The sequence below is a fragment of the Sturnus vulgaris genome, chromosome 24 (assembly GCF_052056855.1).
Source record: "Sturnus vulgaris isolate bStuVul1 chromosome 24, bStuVul1.hap1, whole genome shotgun sequence".
Taxonomy (NCBI): Eukaryota; Metazoa; Chordata; class Aves; order Passeriformes; family Sturnidae; genus Sturnus; species Sturnus vulgaris.
This window is the reverse complement of record NC_142266.1, coordinates 4,693,767-4,721,539: the sequence shown is the minus strand read 5'-3', so window position 1 is coordinate 4,721,539 and position 27,773 is coordinate 4,693,767. Positions and strand designations below refer to the sequence as shown.

General features: G+C 55.5%; 2 protein-coding genes across 24 annotated transcripts; both read right to left on the bottom strand.

The window, feature by feature from the left end:
- Positions 1-433: 433 nt before the first annotated feature.
- On the bottom strand, positions 434-24,510 carry LOC106864680 (uncharacterized). Of its 23 annotated transcripts, none has more exons than XR_015808290.1 (10): positions 8,531-9,321; positions 8,230-8,289; positions 7,864-7,944; positions 6,926-7,428; positions 5,272-5,958; positions 5,064-5,119; positions 4,781-4,840; positions 4,585-4,665; positions 3,164-4,111; positions 2,600-2,739 (listed from the first exon to the last, which is right to left on the bottom strand). XR_015808290.1 is itself a non-coding variant. In XM_088178289.1 (9 exons), exons 5-9 carry the CDS (start codon positions 3,134-3,136, stop codon positions 694-696), a joined length of 588 nt encoding a protein of 195 aa, XP_088034415.1. In that variant the 5' UTR covers positions 3,137-3,143; positions 13,745-14,772; positions 15,442-15,501; positions 15,725-15,780; positions 15,933-16,744; the 3' UTR covers positions 434-693. The 23 variants fall into 23 exon arrangements, 9 of the variants coding, with proteins under 9 accessions (XP_088034415.1, XP_088034417.1, XP_088034414.1 ...); XR_015808280.1 differs by lacking the exons at positions 3,164-4,111; positions 4,585-4,665; positions 4,781-4,840; ... (4 more) ...; positions 8,230-8,289; positions 8,531-9,321 and adding exons at positions 3,144-3,163; positions 13,745-13,764; positions 13,805-14,772; ... (4 more) ...; positions 18,884-18,943; positions 19,185-20,152 and having other exon boundaries at positions 2,602-2,739; XR_015808288.1 differs by lacking the exons at positions 3,164-4,111; positions 4,585-4,665; positions 4,781-4,840; ... (4 more) ...; positions 8,230-8,289; positions 8,531-9,321 and adding exons at positions 3,104-3,163; positions 13,745-14,772; positions 15,246-15,326; ... (4 more) ...; positions 18,884-18,943; positions 19,185-20,158 and having other exon boundaries at positions 2,617-2,739.
- On the bottom strand, positions 21,755-27,021 carry LOC148221295 (uncharacterized). Its single transcript, XM_088178108.1, has 8 exons — positions 26,997-27,021; positions 26,071-26,130; positions 25,875-25,955; positions 24,454-24,676; positions 23,834-24,069; positions 22,841-22,885; positions 22,331-22,492; positions 21,755-22,112 (listed from the first exon to the last, which is right to left on the bottom strand). Exons 1-8 carry the CDS (start codon positions 27,019-27,021, stop codon positions 21,952-21,954), a joined length of 993 nt encoding a protein of 330 aa, XP_088034234.1. The 3' UTR covers positions 21,755-21,951.
- Positions 27,022-27,773: the final 752 nt, after the last annotated feature.

Here is a 27,773-nt window from a genome sequence, read left to right as displayed (position 1 = left end):
ATAATATTTTTTTCAATCATATCTGCATTCTGGAAAGTGATTAAAACCCTTTAACCTTAATTAAAGAGCGCATGCATCATCCTTTCCTGTATGAAGTTGGAATCTAAAAGTAGTTTGTAAAACCAATACACAGTTTAAAAGCAGAATCTCACAGGTTTCATGTAGGGAGGGCTCAGTAGTTTTTAAGAGATGGTTAAAATTGCAGCTGATCACCTACACAGCAACACCTGGTGGTTCCCACATGGTGTTCCCATTCACACTCGGTTTTGTTCCTCTGGCATGGGCTGTAATTACACACCTGCCCCAAACTGAGTGCAGGGGAACTGGGGGCACCATCAGTGAGCACATCAGTCCTGGGGCCTGAACATCCCCTGTGCTCTGTCACCCTCTGATGCCACCAGCACCCAAGAGCTGCAGCAACACAGAAACACCATTTCTGTTGTAGGAAAAACACATTTATTGAACTGCTCAAGCGAATTCACAGCTTTTAAAAGGGGAGGCAAAGCCCTGAGGGGTTCTGGGGGTTTACCAGGACCTGCCAAGTTTCACCAGCCTTGGGATCAGGCACCTGCTTGGCTCCTCCTGGATTCCTCATCTGGAGTTTTCTCCTCCTCATGTTCGTCACCTGAGTTACTTTTTCCCAGGTTTGTCACTTGGATTTTTATCGGTTTTTTCAGATTTGTCATTTGTAGGTTACTTGGACAGCCAGGCACCCAATACTGCACCAACCGTGCTCATCCCAGTTGTCAGCCGAGCCTGGGTAGGAGGAGAGAAACCTGCAGCTCCTGCAAAGACAGAACGAGGTGTGAAGTCCCAGGAGCATCGAGGCTGCCTGCTGAGGGACCGAGCGCTGGACACAGCCAGCCAAGAACGCAGAGAGTTTGGAGCAATTCAGACCCGTGAGCAGTCAAAGGGCTGGTTTGGCTCTAGAGCAAGCCCTGGGTACAATCCTGTGTTCTCTGCCATGGAGATGAAGCCCAGCTCCCCTGCCCTCCCCACTCACCGACCGACTGCAGCACAGACACGGGGCTGCCAGCAGCCACTCCTCCACCGTTGGCGATGGCAGTTGCCGACATCATCTTGGCAGCGGGGGAGCCAGCGGCGATGCCGGCTCCTGTGAAGCCCACTGCACTGATAATCAATGGGATGCCAACCAGTGCCACTCCTGCAGGGAGGACAGAGCAGTGTTACGGTGCTCTCTGTGACCCACATCTCCCCCTCCCACCAGCACCAGAACCGGCCTTCCCAAAAGCACCCAGGGACCAGAGCGGAGGAGCGAGGGCTGGAGGTGCAGGTGTGGGGACACCCATGGGCAGTAGGAGAGGAGCAGTGTGCAGGGCTGCAGCAGCGGGGGCAGACAGAATTCCCGGCAGTGGCCAGTGCTGCTCCTTCCCTCCATCCCACCTGCACCCCAACTCTCCCCAGCCCTGGTACTTGAAGCCCCCAGCCCAGGCACACGGAGCTGGGACCAGGCAGTGAACCTGAGCACTGCTCTTCCAGTGCCAGATCCTCACCTGCTCCCACTGTGGCTCCAATGGCAGTTCCAATTAATGTCTTCCCTGAAAAGGAAAATGGCAGAAGGGCAGGTAGAACAGGAGCATGGACAGCAAAGCTCCCCTGAGCAATGCAGAGCACTCTTTGCCAGACAGAGCAGGATTCCAGAGCCAGCAGCAGCTGCTCCAGCCTCCCCCTGCCTTCATCCGGCCCCTGAAGACCCCTGGGAAAAGGCCACTGGTGGGATGGGTCCCACTGTCTCCCAGGGTGGGAGGGAAAAGGAGAAGGGGCACACCCCGGAGTGCCCACCCACCCTGCCCTGCCCTGCCCTGCCCTGCCCTGCCCTGCCCTGTCACGCCACACCCTCCATAGCGGAACAGCACAGGACACAGGGCACAGGGCACATGGCAGCCCAGTCTGTCACCTGCCACCAGCACAAGATGAATCAGAGTTCACAACAAACTCACTCGCTGCCTTCGTAGTCCCTCCCTGTGCAGGGGGACAGGGAGCAGGGCTGGAAACACTGCCCACTGCAATCCCTTCCTGCAGCACAGCACATCCCAAGGCACTTGGCAGGTACCTGGGCCCTGACTGCACACCCACCACCACAATAACCTCACTGCAGCGTTGCTTTCAGGACACCTATCACTCCAGCACATCCCCAGCTCTTCAGAGGGTGGCCAAACTGCTGGGGCTTCCCAGTGCCTACCAGGCTGCCTGGCAGACATCTTGGGATCAGGCATCTGCTTGGCTTCTCTTGGGAAGTCACAAAGAATGATAGAAGGAGCTAGGTTGGAAAAGATCTTTGAAATCATCAAGTCCAGCTTATGACCTAACACCTCCTCATCAACTAAACCATGGCACTGTGTGCCACATCCAGTCCTTTTTTAAACACATCCACACACAGTGACTCTACCTCCTTCCTGGGCAGACGATTCCAGTGCCCAATCAGTCTTTCAGTGAAGAATTTTTTTCCTGATATCTAACCTAAACTTCCCCTCCACTTTACCTAAACTATTCCCATCCTTGGGACTGTTAGCAGGACCACCGTTGGGACTGTCACCAGGCTCATCCTTGGGTTTGTCACCAGGATTTGTCTCATCCTTGGATTCTTCATCTGAAATTTCCTCCTTGGGCTCATCACCAGGAGTTGTCTCCTCCCCAGGTTCCTCATTTAAAATTGTCTCCTTCTTAGGCTCCTCATCCGGAGCTGGCTTCTTCTTGGACATCTTGCCAGACTTTTTCCTACAGCAAGCGATGGTAGGATCGATGTCAGCCCAATTTTGGCACCAAGAGAGAAACCTGCAGCTCCAGGCCAGTGCTGCTCCTCCCTCACAGCAGCATCCTGAGTCTCTCTGGCCCCAGCACTCACAGCCTCCAGTCTGGCAGTGAACCCGAGTGCCAGACCTTTACCTGCTCGGGAACTGCTCCCGTGGCAGCTCCTTTGCCTCTGTGTCTCAGGGCTAAGGGAAAAAGGCAGGAGGGCGGGAGGGAGAAGGGGAAGAGGAAAAGGAAAACGAAGAGGAGAACGACAGGGAAGGTGGAAGAGGGAAGGGAGCAGCGCTGCCCGTGCTGCCCATGATGCCCACCTGCCCGCAGCGTTGCTCACCTGCCCGCAGCGTTGCCCACCTGCCCGCAGCATTGCTCACCTGCCCGCAGCGCTGCTCACCTGCCCGCAGTGCCCGCTGGACCGGAACGGTCCCGATGCTCGCCCCGGGACCGCCCCGTCGCAGCCACGCCCAGGAAGGAGGCAGAGGGCTGAGCGTGAGTCTTTATTCGGGGGTCAGATACAGCAAGGGGGGCACGGGACAGAGGTGGGGATCCCAGCCGGGCTACCGGGGGGTTCCAGAGTGTGGGGTCACGGCAGACAACTGCGAGGGTCCCGGTTTGTACTGGGGGGTCACGGCACGGCAGCCAAAACAGAGCCCTGTTGGGAGCCCTGGTGGCTGTTGTAGCTTAACCCCAGCCGGCCCCAAGCACCTCACAGCCGTTTGTTCATCACCCCTACCCCTCCATCTCCCATCGGGATCAGGGAGAGAGTGGAAGGGTAAAAGCCAGAAAACTCGTGGGTTGAAAGAAACAGTTTAATAGTAAAAGCAAAAGCCGTGCAAGCTAGTTTATAACGAAGTCATCCAATGCCTGGATGGGAGCCGGTGGCCATGGTGAAGCCAGAAGTTGTGCAGGGTCTATGGGAGCACCTCCTGCCCAGTCCCATCCTTGGCCTCTGCCCAGTGCAGCCCAGGTAAAGCCACTGCCCATATGGCCTCGCTGTGCAGAGGGACAGGCAGCAAGGCTGGAAACACTGTCTGCTGTCATTCCTTCCTGGAGCATGGCAAATCTCCAGGTGCAGGGCAGGTACCTGAACCACGACACACACCAAGCACCCCCACACAGATATGCCAGCACTGTTCATTTATTGTTTAAAATTATTTTATGACTAAAATTTTTCCAAGCCATTTGAAGCTGAAGCTGTGGGTGGGATGGGGCTTTCCAGCACCTGCCATTTGAAGAATCAGGGTGGAAGGAAGGAATCTTGCTTTTATTCTATTGCATGGATCATAGGTAGTTGTACAGTCGGCTGCTGCTCAACAGGCAGATCGGGCGATACTTTTTGCCCCTGCAAAGACAGAAGAGTGATGTTCCAGGAGCATTGAGGCTGCCTGCTGAGGGACAAGTATGAGGCAGAGGCAGTCAATGGCTTCTCCTAGGCAGGGAGAGTCAAGGGTCTCCATGGACTGTGCCAGAGATTTGGCCTGCAGCAAGCTCTGCTCCCTGAGCACATCCAAGCCCCTTTCTGCTCCCCCTTTATGCTTCTGGCCAGTGCTGCCAGTGGACACAGCAGTTCTTGCCAACGAGCAGGCACCTGCCTGCACACCCCTGGTGCCTTCAGCCTTGACCCCTCCTCCAGCAGGTTCTGGCTCTTCCCACCACATTGGGGATTGATCCCTACCCCATAGTTTGGGAAGATTTGAACCAGTGAGAAGATAAAGAACTGGTTGGTCTTTAGAGGAAGCCTGGGGGAACGCTGTGTTTGGAGGAACCCTGTGTTACCTGCCAGCACAGCCCAGCTCCCCTGCCCTCCCCACTCACCGATTGTGAAAGTGACGGCAAGAACCTTGGTCTTGCTAACTGACATGGCACTGAGGGCCACTGGCATACCACCTGCTGCTGCTGCAGGGAGGACAGCACAACATCAGGGTGCTCTCTGTGACCCACATCTTCCCCTGCCACCAACACCAGAACCGGCCTCCCCAAAAGCACAGCTCATCCCGTGCCAGACACTCACCTATGACTACAGCTCCTATGACAATTCCAACAGCAACTGCAATGCCGATGTCTTTGGAATCTAAGAAGGAAAATGGCAGAAGAGCAGGAGTGTGGACACTAAAGCTCCTCCTGGCAGGAGCCCAGTGCCCTGTGCTGGGTAGGACAGGGGCCCGTGGCAGCAGCAGCTCTCCCAACCCCACCCTCCTTCAGCCCTGCAGACTCCCAGCAGGAGAGGGGAGAAGGGGCGAACCCCAGGGTCCCCGTGCCCCCCCCAATCTGTCCCGCCGAGCCACCCAACTTACCCGTGGTGAGCTGGGTGGGAGCGAGAGCTGTGATGAGTCTGCTCTAGTCCTGATCCCTTGGGAAGCAAGAACAAGGCAGGCAGGTGGGGTCAGTGGGGCTTTTCTGCCCTCCATGATCACCCTCAGCAACCCCTCTCCCACCCAGGAGACCCCATAAATACAGAGACTCCTCAGACCCCACCCAGGCTCCTGCCTGGCTCTGGGTTACCTGGCTCCTCCTCTGATGTGTGAACGAAGGAGGCAGAGACTCAGACCCACAGGGATACTGGGACATTCATTGAGAGAAAGGAGGTGGTTTTATACCCGTCTGCAAGATCTACTATTTCCTTATATTTTTTTTTTCACTAAGTGACCTATCAGACATTGCCACATCAACAACACTTTATTGATGACCTTCTCTAGGGTGATCAGATGCAGTGCAGGGGTCTGGCAGATTCGAGTGTACTTCTCTCCCTAGGGCATCCCCAATGGCATTTCTTCCCAAGGTCGGAGGAGATAATCTTCTCTTTGCTGCCATGGCATTCTGCAGGTGCATCCCACAGCCTGTAACTCAATTCCAGCTTATCTTTCTCTCTAAGCAAGGTGAGCAGCACCCCGTTATTGTCCCCCTCTCAGAGAAAGGGTGCTGTCCCCAAACACCCACCATTGGACCCAGCACCCCACACCATCAACCTGTCCTATGCTTATTGTGCTCTGAGAGTCAAAGTGCTGCAGGAAAGATCCCAAGAGGAAATGTCAAGACCGGTCATTTACAAGAAATGGCTCAATTTTGAGTTTCACTTTCATTCTCATTAAATCTTGGTGTTGCTGTCTCTGCTGGGGCAGGGCTAGGGCTCCCCCATCTCCAGGACATTGGACTCTGGCGTGGGTCCTGCAGGAAGCCTGTTGTTTTCCACTGTGGGGAACAGCAAGGGATTCTTTTAAAAATAGATGGTCTGGAAGGAAATTAAGTCAACTGAAATAACCGTGTATCTCAAAACCGTTTATTGATAATGAAAAAATAAGCAATAAATTAAGTTACCCTACGAAAAAGGAAAGACAGAGAAGGAAATGGGAAATGGAAAATGGAAAAGGAGTGTAGAAAGAGAGAGAGGAAGACAGAGACAAAAAGCGGGAGTTGCCAGCAGCAGCTCGGGAAGTGCCATCGATGTCCACAGCACGCGGGATGTGCTCGCTGCCCGCCTGGGGACGGCCGGACACGCGGTGGGTGAGCGGTGCTCGGGCAGGAGGTGTGGGAGCCTGGACAGGGGCACTTGGAGGATCGGGAGGCAGCGTGGGCTGGGTCGGGGGCGGGCAGGGTGGGATGCAGGTGGCTCAGGCAGGAACACGGTGGGGGACAAAGCAGGAGTCTGGAGGCAGAGACACAGGGAGGTGGGACAGAGGTGAAGGCGAGCAAGAGCCTGCGAGGGCAGAAGAGACAAAAGGCAGCCTGGAGCCAGGACAAAAAGGACAAAAAGAAGGCCAAGGGTAAATTAGGGGACAAGCTCGGGTGGATGGAGCCAAAGCAAAACCACAAGACTCAAAGGCACCCAGACTCAAAAAGCCCCAGAGTCACCAAGCAACAAAATCAAAAGCATGAAGAAGCCCCCCAGTCAAACAGCCCCAAACTCAAAAGCCCCCAGGACTTGTGGTTCAAACCGGGCTCCCCTCAGGATGCTCTCAGCACCCCGGGAGCTCCTGCATGGCTGCTCCGAGGGGATCTGGCCATCAAAATCCCAGACACGGCTCCCAGGACTCAGGACAAGGCCCCAGCCCAGCAGGAGCAGTGAGGCAGAGCACGTCTGGCAGGACCTGCATCCCTGTCCCACCCCAAATCAAACTGAGTGGCTGTCCTGAGCCCGAGGCTGCAGAGATGCACTCACTTCACTCTTCGGGCTCTGCCGGCCCTGCAGTGCAGTTTGATGCTGCCGTGAGGATTTGCTGTAGCAGTGCCGGGGTCCCAGGGACTGCCAGGACTGTCAGGGTTCAGTGGGAGCCAGCCCCTCGCTGTGCAGGGGGACAGGGAGCAAGGCTGGAAACACTGCCTGCTGCAATCCCTTCCTGGAGCACAGCAAATCCCCAGGTGTGGGGCAGGTAAATGAGCCACGACACACCCCAAGCACCACCACATACACAACACCAGTAATGCACTTTTATTAAACCTTTCAAACCATTTATTGCCCAAGGTAGTCCAAAATTTTTGAAAGGGGCAGCTGTGGGACAGTGGGGGTTTACAAGTTCCCGCAGTGGCAAGACACAAATCAGGCTGCTTGGAAGGAAGGAAATGTGTTTCTGTTCATTGGCAGTGGTCACCAGGAGCTCTTTCAAAGGACAGCATGGTGTCTGCTGCTGCTTGCAGGGCACAATCAGGCCTTTTGTTTTCCTCCTATAAAGACAGGAGTGTCATGTCCCAGAAGCATCGAAGCTGCCTGCTCATGGACAAGCCGAGGCAGGGACTGCCAGCAATTCCTCTCCACTAAGGGTCTCCTCAGTCTGGCCAGAGAATTGGCCTGCAGCAAGCTCTGCTCCCTGAGCACATCCAAGCCCCTTCTGCTCTCCTTTTCTGTCTCTGGCCAGTGCTTCCAGTGGACACAGGAGTTGTTGCCACACAGCAGACACCCGCCTGCACAGCCCAGGATGCCATCAGCTTTGACCCCTACCCCAGCTCCTCCGACCATGTTGGTGATTTCTCCCTTTCCCACCTTTTGGGCACATTCAGACCAGTGAGGAGTTACAGGGCTGCTTTGGCTTCAGAGTAAGCGCAGGGTACAACCCTGTGTTCCCCCCAGCACAGCCCAGCTCCCCCGCCCTCCTCACTCACCGACCACCAAAGAGAAGGCAAGAGCCGTGGTCTTAGTGGCTGCCACTGCACAGAGAGCCATCGGCACACCACCTCCTGCTGCTGCAGGGAGGACAGAGCCGTGTTAGGGTGCTCTCTGTGACCCACATCTCCCCCTGCCACCAGCACCAGAACCGGCCTTCCCGAAAGAACCCAGGGACCAGAGCGGGGGAGCGAGGACAGAGGGTGCAGGTGTGGGGACACCCATGGGCAGCAGGAGAGGAGCAGTGTGCAGGGCTGCAGCAGTGGGGACAGGCAGAATTCCCGGCAGTGGCCAGTGCTGCCCCTTCCCTCTCAGCAGCATCACCAGTGGAGCCCAGCACAGCTGATCTCGTGCCAGACGCTCACCTATGACTACAGCTCCTATGACAATTCCAACGGCGAATGCAATGCCGATGCCTTTGGAATCTAAGAAGGAAAATGGCAGAAGAGCAGGAGTGTGGGTACTAAAGCTCCTCCTGGCAAGAACCCAGTGCCCTGTGCTGGGCAGGGGCTCAGTGGCAGCAGCAGCTCTCCCAACCCCACCCTCCTTCAGCCCTGCAGACTCCCAGCAGGAGAGGGGAGAAGGGGCGAACCCCAGGGTCCCCGTTCCCCCTCGATCTATCCCACTGGAGGTCCTGTGGCCCAACCCCCTGAGGTACCAACTTACCCATGGTGGGCTGGGAGGGAGCGAGAGCTGCAATGAATCTGCTCTAGTCCTTGTCCCTTGGGAAGCAAGAACAAGGCAGGCAAGGGGGTCAGTGGGGCTTTGCTGCCCTGCGTGGTTCCCCCAACTACCCCTCTCCGACCCAGGAGACCCCAGTCCCTTCTCTTCACAAGAAGAGACCCCTCAGTCCCAGCTCAGCCTCCTGCCCTGTCCAGGGCTCGGTTGCTGCTCCTCCTCCGGTGCAGCGAGGTAAGCAGTTCCCCGTTATTGTCCCCCCACAGATAAAGGGTGCTGTTCCCAAACAGCCACCGCGGGACCACTTGTGGGTCTCTTGTTCTCTGAGGAGCCAAGAGTGGCCGGCAAGGTCCCGCCAGGAATGGCACGGTCTTCTGAAATTCGAGATGTGCTGCAACCGCTCGCTGAGTTTCACTTTCTCATTCAGTCTTGATGTTGCCGTCTCTGCCAGACCAGGGCTGGAGCTCTTCTGTCCTCGGGGATCAGACCCTGGGGGTGTCCCCCAGGGAGCCCTTTCGCCCCGACCGCCCGGCACGGGAGGTGCGGGAGCTGAGTGGGAAGGACGCGCCGGGCTGGGGGTTCCTGAGGCTGTGCCAGGGCTCCTGTGGCTTCCACGGGGCGTCTCCCACAAGTTTTTGACCGATTAAACTCTCTGGCTCTTATCAAGCACGCACAAGAATTTCCCCTGCAACGGGCAGCCTCAAAAACAAGCCAAAGCCCCACTGTGCATCCCCGTTTCTCCCCACACCCAGTGCTCAGCCCGAGCCCGTCCAGGGCAGCCCGGCGGCAGCGGCGAGGGGCAGCGGGTGCCGTAGCTCATGCGCCGCTGCAGCTGGTTGAAGGGGACCAAATCCAGTTGCAAGTTGATCTGGTTCCTTTTTACCAGCCCCAGGGACGCATCGTCTCTCCGGAGGAGCCGTCTGGACGGTGCTGGCCGTGGGGGCTCCCGGCGTGGGGGTCCCAGCCCAAAAATACATACTTCTTAACATTCCATAAGGCCGGCCGGCTCCATATGGGCATATGAAGAAGTATGTAGGGTTGGGAGGGAGAGGCGGGCGCCGCGGGAGGAAGTGCCAGGAAGAGCAAGTGACACACGAGCTGTTACAGGGTGCTGGGATGGTGCTTTGAGGAGCCAGGTAATGGATGGTATATGGCAAAACACTAATATAAATATGAAGTCCCTCAGATTCGTGGTTTTATATTCAAAACATCTCACTCAGGAGGTCCTTGATGCTCAGCCACTGGCACCGCTGCTGGCTCTGCTCCAGAGAGTGTTGCACAGATGCAGAATGGTTTTCGAAGTCATAAAAGGCTCAAAGGAACTTGGGCAGCTTGGATTCCTCTGGAATGTCCCGTGGACATCACATTCCCTAAGCTGATGGATTTTTAGCAGACATTCAGCATTTATTAAAGAAACAAGACCTGCGGTACCTGAGTTTCACCTGCCAGGTGGGAGAAGGGAATTTCTGACAATGAAACAGCGAAGCTGGACAGAGCTTTACACCCCAAATCTCAAAATGAATCCCAAGCACACGGTTTTAGTCTTGGAAGATCCAAGTGGATGTGGGCAGCACAAGCTACACACCCCAGCTCGGTTGTCTTAGTCAGCCTTTGGATATGTCAGCAGAGGAGCTTGGGCCTGCCAGTCCTGGGCTTTTTATCCTCTCTTCTGCAGATTTATACACTAACAGCTAGGGCAATTTGCAAAGGTCTTTTTGAGCTGCAGGGAGCCAGGCTGCAGCTTTGGAGAGAAGGGTGAGGGTGATGTTACCTGAACTTTCTCCCCAGCCAAGGCACCAACTCATCCCCCAGTCCCAGCCCACACTTGCCATCAGTCCTGAGGATCGATGACACCTCATGTCTCGTCCCTTCCAATCTGTACCTGGCTTGTACCCCGTGTAAATTGGCCAGGCTTTTCTGCCTCGTTTGGGCACTATGAGGCAGAATTCTACAGGATGCTTTTCAGGCCTGTGATGAAAGGTGCTATATAACTGTAAAGTGTTCCTTCAGAAGATGTAACTAGGTCACCAGTGCATCACAACCTATATTAAACAGACATTTTCTTATACAAGAGTTCATAGAGTTCAATGGATGGTATTAAAAAGTGAATTATTGAGACCCTCAAAATAATATTTTTTTCAATCATATCTGCATTCTGGAAAGCGATTAAAACCCTTTAACCTTAATTAAAGAGCGCATGCATCATCCTTTCCTGTATGAAGTTGGAATCTAAAAGTAGTTTGTAAAACCAATACACAGTTTAAAAGCAGAATCTCACAGGTTTCATGTAGGGAGGGCTCAGTAGTTTTTAAGAGATGGTTAAAATTGCAGCTGATCACCTACACAGCAACACCTGGTGGTTCCCACATGGTGTTCCCACTCACACTCGGTTTTGTTCCTCTGGCATGGGCTGTAATTACACACCTGCCCCAAACTGAGTGCAGGGGAACTGGGGGCACCATCAGTGAGCACATCAGTCCTGGGGCCTGAACATCCCCTGTGCTCTGTCACCCTCTGATGCCACCAGCACCCAAGAGCTGCAGCGACACAGAAACACCATTTCTGTTGTAGGAAAAACACATTTATTGAACTGCCCAAGCGAATTCAAAGCTTTTCTAAGCCCCACGGGGTTGTGGGGGTTTACCAGCACCTGCCAAGTTTCACCAGCCTTTGGATCAGGCACCTGCTTGGCTCCTCCTGGATTCCTCATCTGGAGTTTTCTCCTCCTCATGTTCGTCACCTGAGTTACTTTTTCCCAGGTTTGTCACTTGGATTTTTATCCTTTTTTTCAGATTTTTTCATTTGGAGTTTTTCTGCTCCTTGGACAGCCAGGCACCCAATACTGCACCAGCCATACTTATCCCAATTGTCAGCGGAGCCGTGATAGGAGAAGAGAAACCTGCAGCTCCTGCAAAGACAGAACGAGGTGTGAAGTCCCAGGAGCATCGAGGCTGCCTGCTGAGGGACCGAGCGCTGGACACAGCCAGCCAAGAACGCAGAGAGTTTGGAGCAATTCAGACCCGTGAGCAGTCAAAGGGCTGGTTTGGCTCTAGAGCAAGCCCTGGGTACAATCCTGTGTTCTCTGCCATGGAGATGAAGCCCAGCTCCCCTGCCCTCCCCACTCACCGACCGACTGCAGCACAGACACGGGGCTGCCAGCAGCCACTCCTCCACCGTTGGCGATGGCAGCTGCCGACATCATCTTGGCAGCGAGGGAGCCAGCGGCGATGCCGGCTTTTTTGAAGCCCACTGCACTGATAAGCAATGTGGGGCTAAGCAGTGTCATTCCTGCTGGGAGGACAGAGCAGTGTTACGGTGCTCTCTGTGACTCACATCTCCCCCTGCCACCAGCACCAGAACCGGCCTCCCCAAAAGCACCCAGGGACCAGAGCGGAGGAGTGAGGGCTGGAGGTGCAGGTGTGGGGACACCCATGGGCAGCAGGAGAGGAGCAGTGTGCAGGGCTGCAGCAGCGGGGGCAGACAGAATTCCCGGCAGTGGCCAGTGCTGCTCCTTCCCTCCATCCCACCTGCACCCCAACTCTCCCCAGCCCTGGTACTTGAAGCCCCCAGCCCAGGCACACGGAGCTGGGACCAGGCAGTGAACCTGAGCACTGCTCTTCCAGTGCCAGATCCTCACCTGCTCCCACTGTGGCTCCAATGGCAGTTCCAATTAATGTCTTCCCTGAAAAGGAAAATGGCAGAAGGGCAGGTAGAACAGGAGCATGGACAGCAAAGCTCCCCTGAGCAATGCAGAGCACTCTTTGCCAGACAGAGCAGGATTCCAGAGCCAGCAGCAGCTGCTCCAGCCTCCCCCTGCCTTCATCCGGCCCCTGAAGACCCCTGGGAAAAGGCCACTGGTGGGATGGGTCCCACTGTCTCCCAGGGTGGGAGGGAAAAGGAGAAGGGGCACACCCCGGAGTGCCCACCCACCCTGCCCTGCCCTGCCCTGCCCTGCCCTGCCCTGTCACGCCACACCCTCCATAGCGGAACAGCACAGGACACAGGGCACAGGGCACATGGCAGCCCAGTCTGTCACCTGCCACCAGCACAAGATGAATCAGAGTTCACAACAAACTCACTCGCTGCCTTCGTAGTCCCTCCCTGTGCAGGGGGACAGGGAGCAGGGCTGGAAACACTGCCCACTGCAATCCCTTCCTGCAGCACAGCACATCCCAAGGCACTTGGCAGGTACCTGGGCCCTGACTGCACACCCACCACCACAATAACCTCACTGCAGCGTTGCTTTCAGGACACCTATCACTCCAGCACATCCCCAGCTCTTCAGAGGGTGGCCAAACTGCTGGGGCTTCCCAGTGCCTACCAGGCTGCCTGGCAGACATCTTGGGATCAGGCATCTGCTTGGCTTCTCTTGGGAAGTCACAAAGAATGATAGAAGGAGCTAGGTTGGAAAAGATCTTTGAAATCATCAAGTCCAGCCTATGACCTAACACCTCCTCATCAACTAAACCATGGCACTGTGTGCCACATCCAGTCCTTTTTTAAACACATCCACACACAGTGACTCTACCTCCTTCCTGGGCAGACGATTCCAGTGCCCAATCAGTCTTTCAGTGAAGAATTTTTTCCTGATATCTAACCTAAACTTCCCCTCCACTTTACCTGGACTATTCCCATCCTTGGGACTGTTAGCAGGACCACCGTTGGGACTGTCACCAGGCTCATCCTTGGGTTTGTCACCAGGATTTGTCTCATCCTTGGATTCTTCATCTGAAATTTCCTCCTTGGGCTCATCATCAGGAGTTGTCTCCTCCCCAGGTTCCTCATTTAAAATTGTCTCCTTCTTAGGCTCCTCATCCGGAGCTGGCTTCTTCTTGGACATCTTGCCAGACTTTTTCCTACAGCAAGCGATGGTAGGATCGATGTCAGCCCAATTTTGGCACCAAGAGAGAAACCTGCAGCTCCAGGCCAGTGCTGCTCCTCCCTCACAGCAGCATCCTGAGTCTCTCTGGCCCCAGCACTCACAGCCTCCAGTCTGGCAGTGAACCCGAGTGCCAGACCTTTACCTGCTCGGGAACTGCTCCCGTGGCAGCTCCTTTGCCTCTGTGTCTCAGGGCTAAGAGGGAAAAAGGCAGGAGGGCAGGAGGGAGAAGGGGAAGAGGAAAAGGAAAACGAAGAGGAGAACGACAGGGAAGGTGGAAGAGGGAAGGGAGCAGCGCTGCCCGTGCTGCCCATGATGCTCACCTGCCCGCAGCGTTGCTCACCTGCCCGCAGCGTTGCCCACCTGCCCGCAGCATTGCTCACCTGCCCGCAGCGCTGCTCACCTGCCCGCAGTGCCCGCTGGACCGGAACGGTCCCGATGCTCGCCCCGGGACCGCCCCGTCGCAGCCACGCCCAGGAAGGAGGCAGAGGGCTGAGCGTGAGTCTTTATTCGGGGGTCAGATACAGCAAGGGGGGCACGGGACAGAGGTGGGGATCCCAGCCGGGCTACCGGGGGGTTCCAGAGTGTGGGGTCACGGCAGACAACTGCGAGGGTCCCGGTTTGTACTGGGGGGTCACGGCACGGCAGCCAAAACAGAGCCCTGTTGGGAGCCCTGGTGGCTGTTGTAACTTAACCCCAGCCGGCCCCAAGCACCTCACAGCCGTTTGTTCATCACCCCTACCCCTCCATCTCCCATCGGGATCAGGGAGAGAGTGGAAGGGTAAAAGCCAGAAAACTCGTGGGTTGAAAGAAACAGTTTAATAGTAAAAGCAAAAGCCGTGCAAGCTAGTTTATAACGAAGTCATCCAATGCCTGGATGGGAGCCGGTGGCCATGGTGAAGCCAGAAGTTGTGCAGGGTCTATGGGAGCACCTCCTGCCCAGTCCCATCCTTGGCCTCTGCCCAGTGCAGCCCAGGTAAAGCCACTGCCCATATGGCCTCGCTGTGCAGAGGGACAGGCAGCAAGGCTGGAAACACTGTCTGCTGTCATTCCTTCCTGGAGCATGGCAAATCTCCAGGTGCAGGGCAGGTACCTGAACCACGACACACACCAAGCACCCCCACACAGATATGCCAGCACTGTTCATTTATTGTTTAAAATTATTTTATGACTAAAATTTTTCCAAACCATTTGAAGCTGAAGCTGTGGGTGGGATGGGGCTTTCCAGCACCTGCCATTTGAAGAATCAGGGTGGAAGGAAGGAATCTTGCTTTTATTCTATTGCATGGATCATAGGTAGCTGTACAGTCGGCTGCTGCTCAACAGGCAGATCGGGCGATACTTTTTGCCCCTGCAAAGACAGAAGAGTGATGTTCCAGGAGCATTGAGGCTGCCTGCTGAGGGACAAGTATGAGGCAGAGGCAGTCAATGGCTTCTCCTAGGCAGGGAGAGTCAAGGGTCTCCATGGACTGTGCCAGAGATTTGGCCTGCAGCAAGCTCTGCTCCCTGAGCACATCCAAGCCCCTTTCTGCTCCCCCTTTATGCTTCTGGCCAGTGCTGCCAGTGGACACAGCAGTTCTTGCCAACGAGCAGGCACCTGCCTGCACACCCCTGGTGCCTTCAGCCTTGACCCCTCCTCCAGCAGGTTCTGGCTCTTCCCACCACATTGGGGATTGATCCCTACCCCATAGTTTGGGAAGATTTGAACCAGTGAGAAAATAAAGAACTGGTTGGTCTTTAGAGGAAGCCTGGGGGAACGCTGTGTTTGGAGGAACCCTGTGTTACCTGCCAGCACAGCCCAGCTCCCCTGCCCTCCCCACTCACCGATTGTGAAAGTGACGGCAAGAACCTTGGTCTTGCTAACTGACATGGCACTGAGGGCCACTGGCATACCACCTGCTGCTGCTGCAGGGAGGACAGCACAACATCAGGGTGCTCTCTGTGACCCACATCTTCCCCTGCCACCAACACCAGAACCGGCCTCCCCAAAAGCACAGCTCATCCCGTGCCAGACGCTCACCTATGACTACAGCTCCTATGACAATTCCAACAGCAACTGCAATGCCGATGTCTTTGGAATCTAAGAAGGAAAATGGCAGAAGAGCAGGAGTGTGGACACTAAAGCTCCTCCTGGCAGGAGCCCAGTGCCCTGTGCTGGGCAGGACAGGGGCCCGTGGCAGCAGCAGCTCTCCCAACCCCACCCTCCTTCAGCCCTGCAGACTCCCAGCAGGAGAGGGGAGAAGGGGCGAACCCCAGGGTCCCCGTGCCCCCCCCAATCTGTCCCGCCGAGCCACCCAACTTACCCGTGGTGAGCTGGGTGGGAGCGAGAGCTGTGATGAGTCTGCTCTAGACCTGATCCCTTGGGAAGCAAGAACAAGGCAGGCAGGTGGGGTCAGTGGGGCTTTTCTGCCCTCCATGATCACCCTCAACAACCCCTCTCCCACCCAGGAGACCCCATAAATGCAGAGACTCCTCAGACCCCACCCAGGCTCCTGCCTGGCTCTGGGTTACCTGGCTCCTCCTCTGATGTGTGAACGAAGGAGGCAGAGACTCAGACCCACAGGGATACTGGGACATTCATTGAGAGAAAGGAGGTGGTTTTATACCCTTCTGCAAGATCTACTATTTCCTTATATTTTTTTTTTCACTAAGTGACCTATCAGACATTGCCACATCAACAACACTTTATTGATGACCTTCTCTAGGGTGATCAGATGCAGTGCAGGGGTCTGGCAGATTCGAGTGTACTTCTCTCCCTAGGGCATCCCCAATGGCATTTCTTCCCAAGGTCGGAGGAGATAATCTTCTCTTTGCTGCCATGGCATTCTGCAGGTGCATCCCACAGCCTGTAACTCAATTCCAGCTTATCTTTCTCTCTAAGCAAGGTGAGCAGCACCCCGTTATTGTCCCCCTCTCAGAGAAAGGGTGCTGTCCCCAAACACCCACCATTGGACCCAGCACCCCACACCATCAACCTGTCCTATGCTTATTGTGCTCTGAGAGTCAAAGTGCTGCAGGAAAGATCCCAAGAGGAAATGTCAAGACCGGTCATTTACAAGAAATGGCTCAATTTTGAGTTTCACTTTCATTCTCATTAAATCTTGGTGTTGCTGTCTCTGCTGGGGCAGGGCTAGGGCTCCCCCATCTCCAGGACATTGGACTCTGGCGTGGGTCCTGCAGGAAGCCTGTTGTTTTCCACTGTGGGGAACAGCAAGGGATTCTTTTAAAAATAGATGGTCTGGAAGGAAATTAAGTCAACTGAAATAACCGTGTATCTCAAAACCGTTTATTGATAATGAAAAAATAAGCAATAAATTAAGTTACCCTACGAAAAAGGAAAGACAGAGAAGGAAATGGAAAATGGAAAAGGAGTGGAGAGAGAGAGAGAGGAAGACAGAGACAAAAAGCGGGAGTTGCCAGCAGCAGCTCGGGAAGTGCCATCGATGTCCACAGCACGCGGGATGTGCTCGCTGCCCGCCTGGGGACGGCCGGACACGCGGTGGGTGAGCGGTGCTCGGGCAGGAGGTGTGGGAGCCTGGACAGGGGCACTTGGAGGATCGGGAGGCAGCGTGGGCTGGGTCGGGGGCGGGCAGGGTGGGATGCAGGTGGCTCAGGCAGGAACACGGTGGGGGACAAAGCAGGAGTCTGGAGGCAGAGACACAGGGAGGTGGGACAGACATGAAGGCGAGCAAGAGCCTGCGAGGGCAGAAGAGACAAAAGGCAGCCTGGAGCCAGGACAAAAAGGACAAAAAGAAGGCCAAGGGTAAATTAGGGGACAAGCTCGGGTGGATGGAGCCAAAGCAAAACCACAAGACTCAAAGGCACCCAGACTCAAAAAGCCCCAGAGTCACCAAGCAACAAAATCAAAAGCATGAAGAAGCCCCCCAGTCAAACAGCCCCAAACTCAAAAGCCCCCAGGACTTGTGGTTCAAACCGGGCTCCCCTCAGGATGCTCTCAGCACCCCGGGAGCTCCTGCATGGCTGCTCCGAGGGGATCTGGCCATCAAAATCCCAGACACGGCTCCCAGGACTCAGGACAAGGCCCCAGCCCAGCAGGAGCAGTGAGGCAGAGCACGTCTGGCTGGACCTGCATCCCAGTCCCACCCCAAATCAAACTGAGTGGCTGTCCTGAGCCCGAGGCTGCAGAGATGCACTCACTTCACTCTTCGGGCTCTGCCGGCCCTGCAGTGCAGTTTGATGCTGCCGTGAGGATTTGCTGTAGCAGTGCCGGGGTCCCAGGGACTGCCAGGACTGTCAGGGTTCAGTGGGAGCCAGCCCCTCGCTGTGCAGGGGGACAGGGAACAAGGCTGGAAACACTGCCTGCTGCAATCCCTTCCTGGAGCACAGCAAATCCCCAGGTGTGGGGCAGGTAAATGAGCCACGACACACCCCAAGCACCACCACATACACAACACCAGTAATGCACTTTTATTAAACCTTTCAAACCATTTATTGCCCAAGGTAGTCCAAAATTTTTGAAAGGGGCAGCTGTGGGACAGTGGGGGTTTACAAGTTCCCGCAGTGGCAAGACACAAATCAGGCTGCTTGGAAGGAAGGAAATGTGTTTCTGTTCATTGGCAGTGGTCACCAGGAGCTCTTTCAAAGGACAGCATGGTGTCTGCTGCTGCTTGCAGGGCACAATCAGGCCTTTTGTTTTCCTCCTATAAAGACAGGAGTGTCATGTCCCAGAAGCATCGAAGCTGCCTGCTCATGGACAAGCCGAGGCAGGGACTGCCAGCAATTCCTCTCCACTAAGGGTCTCCTCAGTCTGGCCAGAGAATTGGCCTGCAGCAAGCTCTGCTCCCTGAGCACATCCAAGCCCCTTCTGCTCTCCTTTTCTGTCTCTGGCCAGTGCTTCCAGTGGACACAGGAGTTGTTGCCACACAGCAGACACCCGCCTGCACAGCCCAGGATGCCATCAGCTTTGACCCCTACCCCAGCTCCTCCGACCATGTTGGTGATTTCTCCCTTTCCCACCTTTTGGGCACATTCAGACCAGTGAGGAGTTACAGGGCTGCTTTGGCTTCAGAGTAAGCGCAGGGTACAACCCTGTGTTCCCCCCAGCACAGCCCAGCTCCCCCGCCCTCCTCACTCACCGACCACCAAAGAGAAGGCAAGAGCCGTGGTCTTAGTGGCTGCCACTGCACAGAGAGCCATCGGCACACCACCTCCTGCTGCTGCAGGGAGGACAGAGCAGTATTACGGTGCTCTCTGTGACCCACATCTCCCCCTGCCACCAGCACCAGAACCGGCCTTCCCGAAAGAACCCAGGGACCAGAGCGGGGGAGCGAGGACAGAGGGTGCAGGTGTGGGGACACCCATGGGCAGCAGGAGAGGAGCAGTGTGCAGGGCTGTAGCAGTGGGGACAGGCAGAATTCCCGGCAGTGGCCAGTGCTGCCCCTTCCCTCTCAGCAGCATCACCAGTGGAGCCCAGCACAGCTGATCTCGTGCCAGACGCTCACCTATGACTACAGCTCCTATGACAATTCCAACGGCGAATGCAATGCCGATGCCTTTGGAATCTAAGAAGGAAAATGGCAGAAGAGCAGGAGTGTGGGTACTAAAGCTCCTCCTGGCAGGAGCCCAGTGCCCTGTGCTGGGCAGGGGCTCAGTGGCAGCAGCAGCTCTCCCAACCCCACCCTCCTTCAGCCCTGCAGACTCCCAGAAGGAGAGGGGAGAAGGGGCGAACCCCAGGGTCCCCGTTCCCCCCCGATCTATCCCACTGGAGATCCTGTGCCCCAACCCCCTGAGGTACCAACTTACCCATGGTGGGCTGGGAGGGAGCGAGAGCTGCAATCAATCTGCTCTAGTCCTTGTCCCTTGGGAAGCAAGAACAAGGCAGGCAAGGGGGTCAGTGGGGCTTTGCTGCCCTGCGTGGTTCCCCAACCACCCCTCTCCGACCCAGGAGACCCCAGTCCCCTCTCTTCACAAAAAGAGACCCCTCAGTCCCAGCTCAGCCTCCTGCCCTGTCCAGGGCTCGGTTGCTGCTCCTCCTCCGGTGCAGCGAGGTAAGCAGTTCCCCGTTATTGTCCCCCCACAGATAAAGGGTGCTGTTCCCAAACAGCCACCGCGGGACCATTTGTGGGTCTCTTGTTCTCTGAGGAGCCAAGAGTGGCCGGCAAGGTCCCGCCAGGAATGGCACGGTCTTCTGAAATTCGAGATGTGCTGCAACCGCTCGCTGAGTTTCACTTTCTCATTCAGTCTTGATGTTGCCGTCTCTGCCAGACCAGGGCTGGGGCTCTTCTGTCCTCGGGGATCAGACCCTGGGGGTGTCCCCCAGGGAGCCCTTTCGCCCCGACCGCCCGGCACGGGAGGTGCGGGAGCTGACGGGGAAGGACGCGCCGGGCTGGGGGTTCCTGAGGCTGTGCCAGGGCTCCTGTGGCTTCCACGGGGCGTCTCCCACAAGTTTTTGACCGATTAAACTCTCTGGCTCTTATCAAGCACGCACAAGAATTTCCCCTGCAACGGGCAGCCTCAAAAACAAGCCAAAGCCCCACTGTGCATCCCCGTTTCTCCCCACACCCAGTGCTCAGCCCGAGCCCGTCCAGGGCAGCCCGGCGGCAGCGGCGAGGGGCAGCGGGTGCCGTAGCTCATGCGCCGCTGCAGCTGGTTGAAGGGGACCAAATCCAGTTGCAAGTTGATCTGGTTCCTTTTTACCAGCCCCAGGGACGCATCGTCTCTCCGGAGGAGCCGTCTGGACGGTGCTGGCCGTGGGGGCTCCCGGCGTGGGGGTCCCAGCCCAAAAATACATACTTCTTAACATTCCATAAGGCCGGCCGGCTCCATATGGGCATATGAAGAAGTATGTAGGGTTGGGAGGGAGAGGCGGGCGCCGCGGGAGGAAGTGCCAGGAAGAGCAAGTGACACACGAGCTGTTACAGGGTGCTGGGAAGGTGCTTTGAGGAGGCAGGTAATGGATGGTATATGGCAAAACACTAATATAAATATGAAGTCCCTCAGATTCGTGGTTTTATATTCAAAACATCTCACTCAGGAGGTCCTTGATGCTCAGCCACTGGCACCGCTGCTGGCTCTGCTCCAGAGAGTGTTGCACAGATGCAGAATGGTTTTCAAAGTCATAAAAGGCTCAAAGGAACTTGGGCAGCTTGGATTCCTCTGGAATGTCCCGTGGACATCACATTCCCTAAGCTGATGGATTTTTAGCAGACATTCAGCATTTATTAAAGAAACAAGCCCTGCGGTACCTGAGTTTCACCTGCCAGGTGGGAGAAGGGAATTTCTGACAATGAAACAGCGAAGCTGGACAGAGCTTTACACCCCAAATCTCAAAATGAATCCCAAGCACACGGTTTTAGTCTTGGAAGATCCAAGTGGATGTGGGCAGCACAAGCCACACACCCCAGCTCGGTTGTCTTAGTCAGCCTTTGGATATGTCAGCAGAGGAGCTTGGGCCTGCCAGTCCTGGGCTTTTTATCCTCTCTTCTGCAGATTTATACACTAACAGCTAGGGCAATTTGCAAAGGTCTTTTTGAGCTGCAGGGAGCCAGGCTGCAGCTTTGGAGAGAAGGGTGAGGGTGATGTTACCTGAACTTTCTCCCCAGCCAAGGCACCAACTCATCCCCCAGTCCCAGCCCACACTTGCCATCAGTCCTGAGGATCGATGACACCTCATGTCTCGTCCCTTCCAATCTGTACCTGGCTTGTACCCCGTGTAAATTGGCCAGGCTTTTCTGCCTCGTTTGGGCACTATGAGGCAGAATTCTACAGGATGCTTTTCAGGCCTGTGATGAAAGGTGCTATATAACTGTAAAGTGTTCCTTCAGAAGATGTAACTAGGTCACCAGTGCATCACAACCTATATTAAACAGACATTTTCTTATACAAGAGTTCATAGAGTTCAATGGATGGTATTAATAAGTGAATTATTGAGACCCTCAAAATAATATTTTTTTCAATCATATCTGCATTCTGGAAAGTGATTAAAACCCTTTAACCTTAATTAAAGAGCGCATGCATCATCCTTTCCTGTATGAAGTTGGAATCTAAAAGTAGTTTGTAAAACCAATACACAGTTTAAAAGCAGAATCTCACAGGTTTCATGTAGGGAGGGCTCAGTAGTTTTTAAGAGATGGTTAAAATTGCAGCTGATCACCTACACAGCAACACCTGGTGGTTCCCACATGGTGTTCCCACTCACACTCGGTTTTGTTCCTCTGGCATGGGCTGTAATTACACACCTGCCCCAAACTGAGTGCAGGGGAACTGGGGGCACCATCAGTGAGCACATCAGTCCTGGGGCCTGAACATCCCCTGTGCTCTGTCACCCTCTGATGCCACCAGCACCCAAGAGCTGCAGCAACACAGAAACACCATTTCTGTTGTAGGAAAAACACATTTATTGAACTGCTCAAGCGAATTCACAGCTTTTAAAAGGGGAGGCAAAGCCCTGAGGGGTTCTGGGGGTTTACCAGGACCTGCCAAGTTTCACCAGCCTTTGGATCAGGCACCTGCTTGGCTCCTCCTGGATTCCTCATCTGGAGTTTTCTCCTCCTCATGTTCGTCACCTGAGTTACTTTTTCCCAGGTTTGTCACTTGGATTTTTATCCTTTTTTTCAGATTTGTCATTGGAGTTTTTCTGCTCCTTGGACAGCCAGGCACCGGTTGCTCCACCAACCGTGCTCAGTGCAGTTGTCAGCCCAATGTTGGTACCAAGAGAGAAACCTGCAGCTCCTGCAAAGACAGAACGAGGAGTGAAGTCCCAGGAGCATCGAGGCTGCCTGCTGAGGGACCGAGCGCTGGACACAGCCAGCCAAGAACGCAGAGAGTTTGGAGCAATTCAGACCCGTGAGCAGTCAAAGGGCTGGTTTGGCTCTAGAGCAAGCCCTGGGTACAATCCTGTGTTCTCTGCCATGGAGATGAAGCCCAGCTCCCCTGCCCTCCCCACTCACCGACCGACTGCAGCACAGACACGAGGCTGCCAGCAGCCACTCCTCCACCGTTGGCGATGGCAGATGCCGACATCATCTTGGCAGCGAGGGAGCCAGCGGCGATGCCGGCTCCTGTGAAGCCCGCTGCACTGATAATCAATGGGATGCCAACCAGTGCCACTCCTGCAGGGAGGACAGAGCAGTGTTACGGTGCTCTCTGTGACCCACATCTCCCCCTCCCACCAGCACCAGAACCGGCCTTCCCAAAAGCACCCAGGGACCAGAGTGGGGAGCGAGAGCTGGAGGTGCAGGTGTGGGGACACCCATGGGCAGCAGGAGAGGAGCAGTGTGCAGGGCTGCAGCAGCGGGGGCAGACAGAATTCCCGGCAGTGGCCAGTGCTGCTCCTTCCCTCCATCCCACCTGCACCCCAACTCTCCCCAGCCCTGGTACTTGAAGCCCCCAGCCCAGGCACACGGAGCTGGGACCAGGCAGTGAACCTGAGCACTGCTCTTCCAGTGCCAGATCCTCACCTGCTCCCACTGTGGCTCCAATGGCAGTTCCAATTAATGTCTTCCCTGAAAAGGAAAATGGCAGAAGGGCAGGTAGAACAGGAGCATGGACAGCAAAGCTCCCCTGAGCAATGCAGAGCACTCTTTGCCAGACAGAGCAGGATTCCAGAGCCAGCAGCAGCTGCTCCAGCCTCCCCCTGCCTTCATCCGGCCCCTGAAGACCCCTGGGAAAAGGCCACTGGTGGGATGGGTCCCACTGTCTCCCAGGGTGGGAGGGAAAAGGAGAAGGGGCACACCCCGGAGTGCCCACCCACCCTGCCCTGCCCTGCCCTGCCCTGCCCTGCCCTGCCCTGCCCTGTCACGCCACACCCTCCATAGCGGAACAGCACAGGACACAGGGCACAGGGCACATGGCAGCCCAGTCTGTCACCTGCCACCAGCACAAGATGAATCAGAGTTCACAACAAACTCACTCGCTGCCTTCGTAGTCCCTCCCTGTGCAGGGGGACAGGGAGCAGGGCTGGAAACACTGCCCACTGCAATCCCTTCCTGCAGCACAGCACATCCCAAGGCACTTGGCAGGTACCTGGGCCCTGACTGCACACCCACCACCACAATAACCTCACTGCAGCGTTGCTTTCAGGACACCTATCACTCCAGCACATCCCCAGCTCTTCAGAGGGTGGCCAAACTGCTGGGGCTTCCCAGTGCCTACCAGGCTGCCTGGCAGACATCTTGGGATCAGGCATCTGCTTGGCTTCTCTTGGGAAGTCACAAAGAATGATAGAAGGAGCTAGGTTGGAAAAGATCTTTGAAATCATCAAGTCCAGCCTATGACCTAACACCTCCTCATCAACTAAACCATGGCACTGTGTGCCACATCCAGTCCTTTTTTAAACACATCCACACACAGTGACTCTACCTCCTTCCTGGGCAGACGATTCCAGTGCCCAATCAGTCTTTCAGTGAAGAATTTTTTCCTGATATCTAACCTAAACTTCCCCTCCACTTTACCTGGACTATTCCCATCCTTGGGACTGTTAGCAGGACCACCGTTGGGACTGTCACCAGGCTCATCCTTGGGTTTGTCACCAGGATTTGTCTCATCCTTGGATTCTTCATCTGAAATTTCCTCCTTGGGCTCATCATCAGGAGTTGTCTCCTCCCCAGGTTCCTCATTTAAAATTGTCTCCTTCTTAGGCTCCTCATCCGGAGCTGGCTTCTTCTTGGACATCTTGCCAGACTTTTTCCTACAGCAAGCGATGGTAGGATCGATGTCAGCCCAATTTTGGCACCAAGAGAGAAACCTGCAGCTCCAGGCCAGTGCTGCTCCTCCCTCACAGCAGCATCCTGAGTCTCTCTGGCCCCAGCACTCACAGCCTCCAGTCTGGCAGTGAACCCGAGTGCCAGACCTTTACCTGCTCGGGAACTGCTCCCGTGGCAGCTCCTTTGCCTCTGTGTCTCAGGGCTAAGGGAAAAAGGCAGGAGGGCAGGAGGGAGAAGGGGAAGAGGAAAAGGAAAACGAAGAGGAGAACGACAGGGAAGGTGGAAGAGGGAAGGGAGCAGCGCTGCCCGTGCTGCCCATGATGCCCACCTGCCCGCAGCGTTGCTCACCTGCCCGCAGCGCTGCTCACCTGCCCGCAGTGCCCGCTGGACCGGAACGGTCCCGATGCTCGCCCCGGGACCGCCCCGTCGCAGCCACGCCCAGGAAGGAGGCAGAGGGCTGAGCGTGAGTCTTTATTCGGGGGTCAGATACAGCAAGGGGAGCACGGGACAGAGGTGGGGATCCCAGCCGGGCTACCGGGGGGTTCCAGAGTGTGGGGTCACGGCAGACAACTGCGAGGGTCCCGGTTTGTACTGGGGGGTCACGGCACGGCAGCCAAAACAGAGCCCTGTTGGGAGCCCTGGTGGCTGTTGTAGCTTAACCCCAGCCGGCCCCAAGCACCTCACAGCCGTTTGTTCATCACCCCTACCCCTCCATCTCCCATCGGGATCAGGGAGAGAGTGGAAGGGTAAAAGCCAGAAAACTCGTGGGTTGAAAGAAACAGTTTAATAGTAAAAGCAAAAGCCGTGCAAGCTAGTTTATAACGAAGTCATCCAATGCCTGGATGGGAGCCGGTGGCCATGGTGAAGCCAGAAGTTGTGCAGGGTCTATGGGAGCACCTCCTGCCCAGTCCCATCCTTGGCCTCTGCCCAGTGCAGCCCAGGTAAAGCCACTGCCCATATGGCCTCGCTGTGCAGAGGGACAGGCAGCAAGGCTGGAAACACTGTCTGCTGTCATTCCTTCCTGGAGCATGGCAAATCTCCAGGTGCAGGGCAGGTACCTGAACCACGACACACACCAAGCACCCCCACACAGATATGCCAGCACTGTTCATTTATTGTTTAAAATTATTTTATGACTAAAATTTTTCCAAACCATTTGAAGCTGAAGCTGTGGGTGGGATGGGGCTTTCCAGCACCTGCCATTTGAAGAATCAGGGTGGAAGGAAGGAATCTTGCTTTTATTCTATTGCATGGATCATAGGTAGTTGTACAGTCGGCTGCTGCTCAACAGGCAGATCGGGCGATACTTTTTGCCCCTGCAAAGTCAGAAGAGTGATGTTCCAGGAGCATTGAGGCTGCCTGCTGAGGGACAAGTATGAGGCAGAGGCAGTCAATGGCTTCTCCTAGGCAGGGAGAGTCAAGGGTCTCCATGGACTGTGCCAGAGATTTGGCCTGCAGCAAGCTCTGCTCCCTGAGCACATCCAAGCCCCTTTCTGCTCCCCCTTTATGCTTCTGGCCAGTGCTGCCAGTGGACACAGCAGTTCTTGCCAACGAGCAGGCACCTGCCTGCACACCCCTGGTGCCTTCAGCCTTGACCCCTCCTCCAGCAGGTTCTGGCTCTTCCCACCACATTGGGGATTGATCCCTACCCCATAGTTTGGGAAGATTTGAACCAGTGAGAAGATAAAGAACTGGTTGGTCTTTAGAGGAAGCCTGGGGGAACGCTGTGTTTGGAGGAACCCTGTGTTACCTGCCAGCACAGCCCAGCTCCCCTGCCCTCCCCACTCACCGATTGTGAAAGTGACGGCAAGAACCTTGGTCTTGCTAACTGACATGGCACTGAGGGCCACTGGCATACCACCTGCTGCTGCTGCAGGGAGGACAGCACAACATCAGGGTGCTCTCTGTGACCCACATCTTCCCCTGCCACCAACACCAGAACCGGCCTCCCCAAAAGCACAGCTCATCCCGTGCCAGACACTCACCTATGACTACAGCTCCTATGACAATTCCAACAGCAACTGCAATGCCGATGTCTTTGGAATCTAAGAAGGAAAATGGCAGAAGAGCAGGAGTGTGGACACTAAAGCTCCTCCTGGCAGGAGCCCAGTGCCCTGTGCTGGGTAGGACAGGGGCCCGTGGCAGCAGCAGCTCTCCCAACCCCACCCTCCTTCAGCCCTGCAGACTCCCAGCAGGAGAGGGGAGAAGGGGCGAACCCCAGGGTCCCCGTGCCCCCCCCAATCTGTCCCGCCGAGCCACCCAACTTACCCGTGGTGAGCTGGGTGGGAGCGAGAGCTGTGATGAGTCTGCTCTAGTCCTGATCCCTTGGGAAGCAAGAACAAGGCAGGCAGGTGGGGTCAGTGGGGCTTTTCTGCCCTCCATGATCACCCTCAGCAACCCCTCTCCCACCCAGGAGACCCCATAAATGCAGAGACTCCTCAGACCCCACCCAGGCTCCTGCCTGGCTCTGGGTTACCTGGCTCCTCCTCTGATGTGTGAACGAAGGAGGCAGAGACTCAGACCCACAGGGATACTGGGACATTCATTGAGAGAAAGGAGGTGGTTTTATACCCGTCTGCAAGATCTACTATTTCCTTATATTTTTTTTTTCACTAAGTGACCTATCAGACATTGCCACATCAACAACACTTTATTGATGACCTTCTCTAGGGTGATCAGATGCAGTGCAGGGGTCTGGCAGATTCGAGTGTACTTCTCTCCCTAGGGCATCCCCAATGGCATTTCTTCCCAAGGTCGGAGGAGATAATCTTCTCTTTGCTGCCATGGCATTCTGCAGGTGCATCCCACAGCCTGTAACTCAATTCCAGCTTATCTTTCTCTCTAAGCAAGGTGAGCAGCACCCCGTTATTGTCCCCCTCTCAGAGAAAGGGTGCTGTCCCCAAACACCCACCATTGGACCCAGCACCCCACACCATCAACCTGTCCTATGCTTATTGTGCTCTGAGAGTCAAAGTGCTGCAGGAAAGATCCCAAGAGGAAATGTCAGGACCGGTCATTTACAAGAAATGGCTCAATTTTGAGTTTCACTTTCATTCTCATTAAATCTTGGTGTTGCTGTCTCTGCTGGGGCAGGGCTAGGGCTCCCCCATCTCCAGGACACTGGACTCTGGCGTGGGTCCTGCAGGAAGCCTGTTGTTTTCCACTGTGGGGAACAGCAAGGGATTCTTTTAAAAATAGATGGTCTGGAAGGAAATTAAGTCAACTGAAATAACCGTGTATCTCAAAACCGTTTATTGATAATGAAAAAATAAGCAATAAATTAAGTTACCCTACGAAAAAGGAAAGACAGAGAAGGAAATGGAAAATGGAAAAGGAGTGTAGAGAGAGAGAGAGGAAGACAGAGACAAAAAGCGGGAGTTGCCAGCAGCAGCTCGGGAAGTGCCATCGATGTCCACAGCACGCGGGATGTGCTCGCTGCCCGCCTGGGGACGGCCGGACACGCGGTGGGTGAGCGGTGCTCGGGCAGGAGGTGTGGGAGCCTGGACAGGGGCACTTGGAGGATCGGGAGGCAGCGTGGGCTGGGTCGGGGGCGGGCAGGGTGGGATGCAGGTGGCTCAGGCAGGAACACGGGGACAAAGCAGGAGTCTGGAGGCAGAGACACAGGGAGGTGGGACAGACATGAAGGCGAGCAAGAGCCTGCGAGGGCAGAAGAGACAAAAGGCAGCCT

Excerpts from the sequence above, each read along its gene's own strand:
- LOC106864680 (XM_088178286.1), bottom strand. The coding sequence starts at position 13,797 with ATGCTGCGGGCAGGTGGGCAACGCTGCGGGCAGGTGAGCAACGCTGCG. Across the intron at positions 12,225-13,162 it reads CAAGGATGGGAATAGTCCAG|GGAAGACATTAATTGGAACT; the intron begins GTAAAGTGGAGG and ends TTTCCTTTTCAG. Across the intron at positions 11,451-11,668 it reads GTCTGTGCTGCAGTCGGTCG|GAGCTGCAGGTTTCTCTTCT; the intron begins GTGAGTGGGGAG and ends CTGTCTTTGCAG.
- LOC148221295 (XM_088178108.1), bottom strand. The coding sequence starts at position 27,021 with ATGGTGTGGGGTGCTGGGTCCAATG. Across the intron at positions 24,677-25,874 it reads TGCCGTCACTTTCACAATCG|TACAAACCGGGACCCTCGCA; the intron begins GTGAGTGGGGAG and ends GTGACCCCCCAG. Across the intron at positions 22,113-22,330 it reads GTCTGTGCTGCAGTCGGTCG|GAGCTGCAGGTTTCTCTCTT; the intron begins GTGAGTGGGGAG and ends CTGTCTTTGCAG.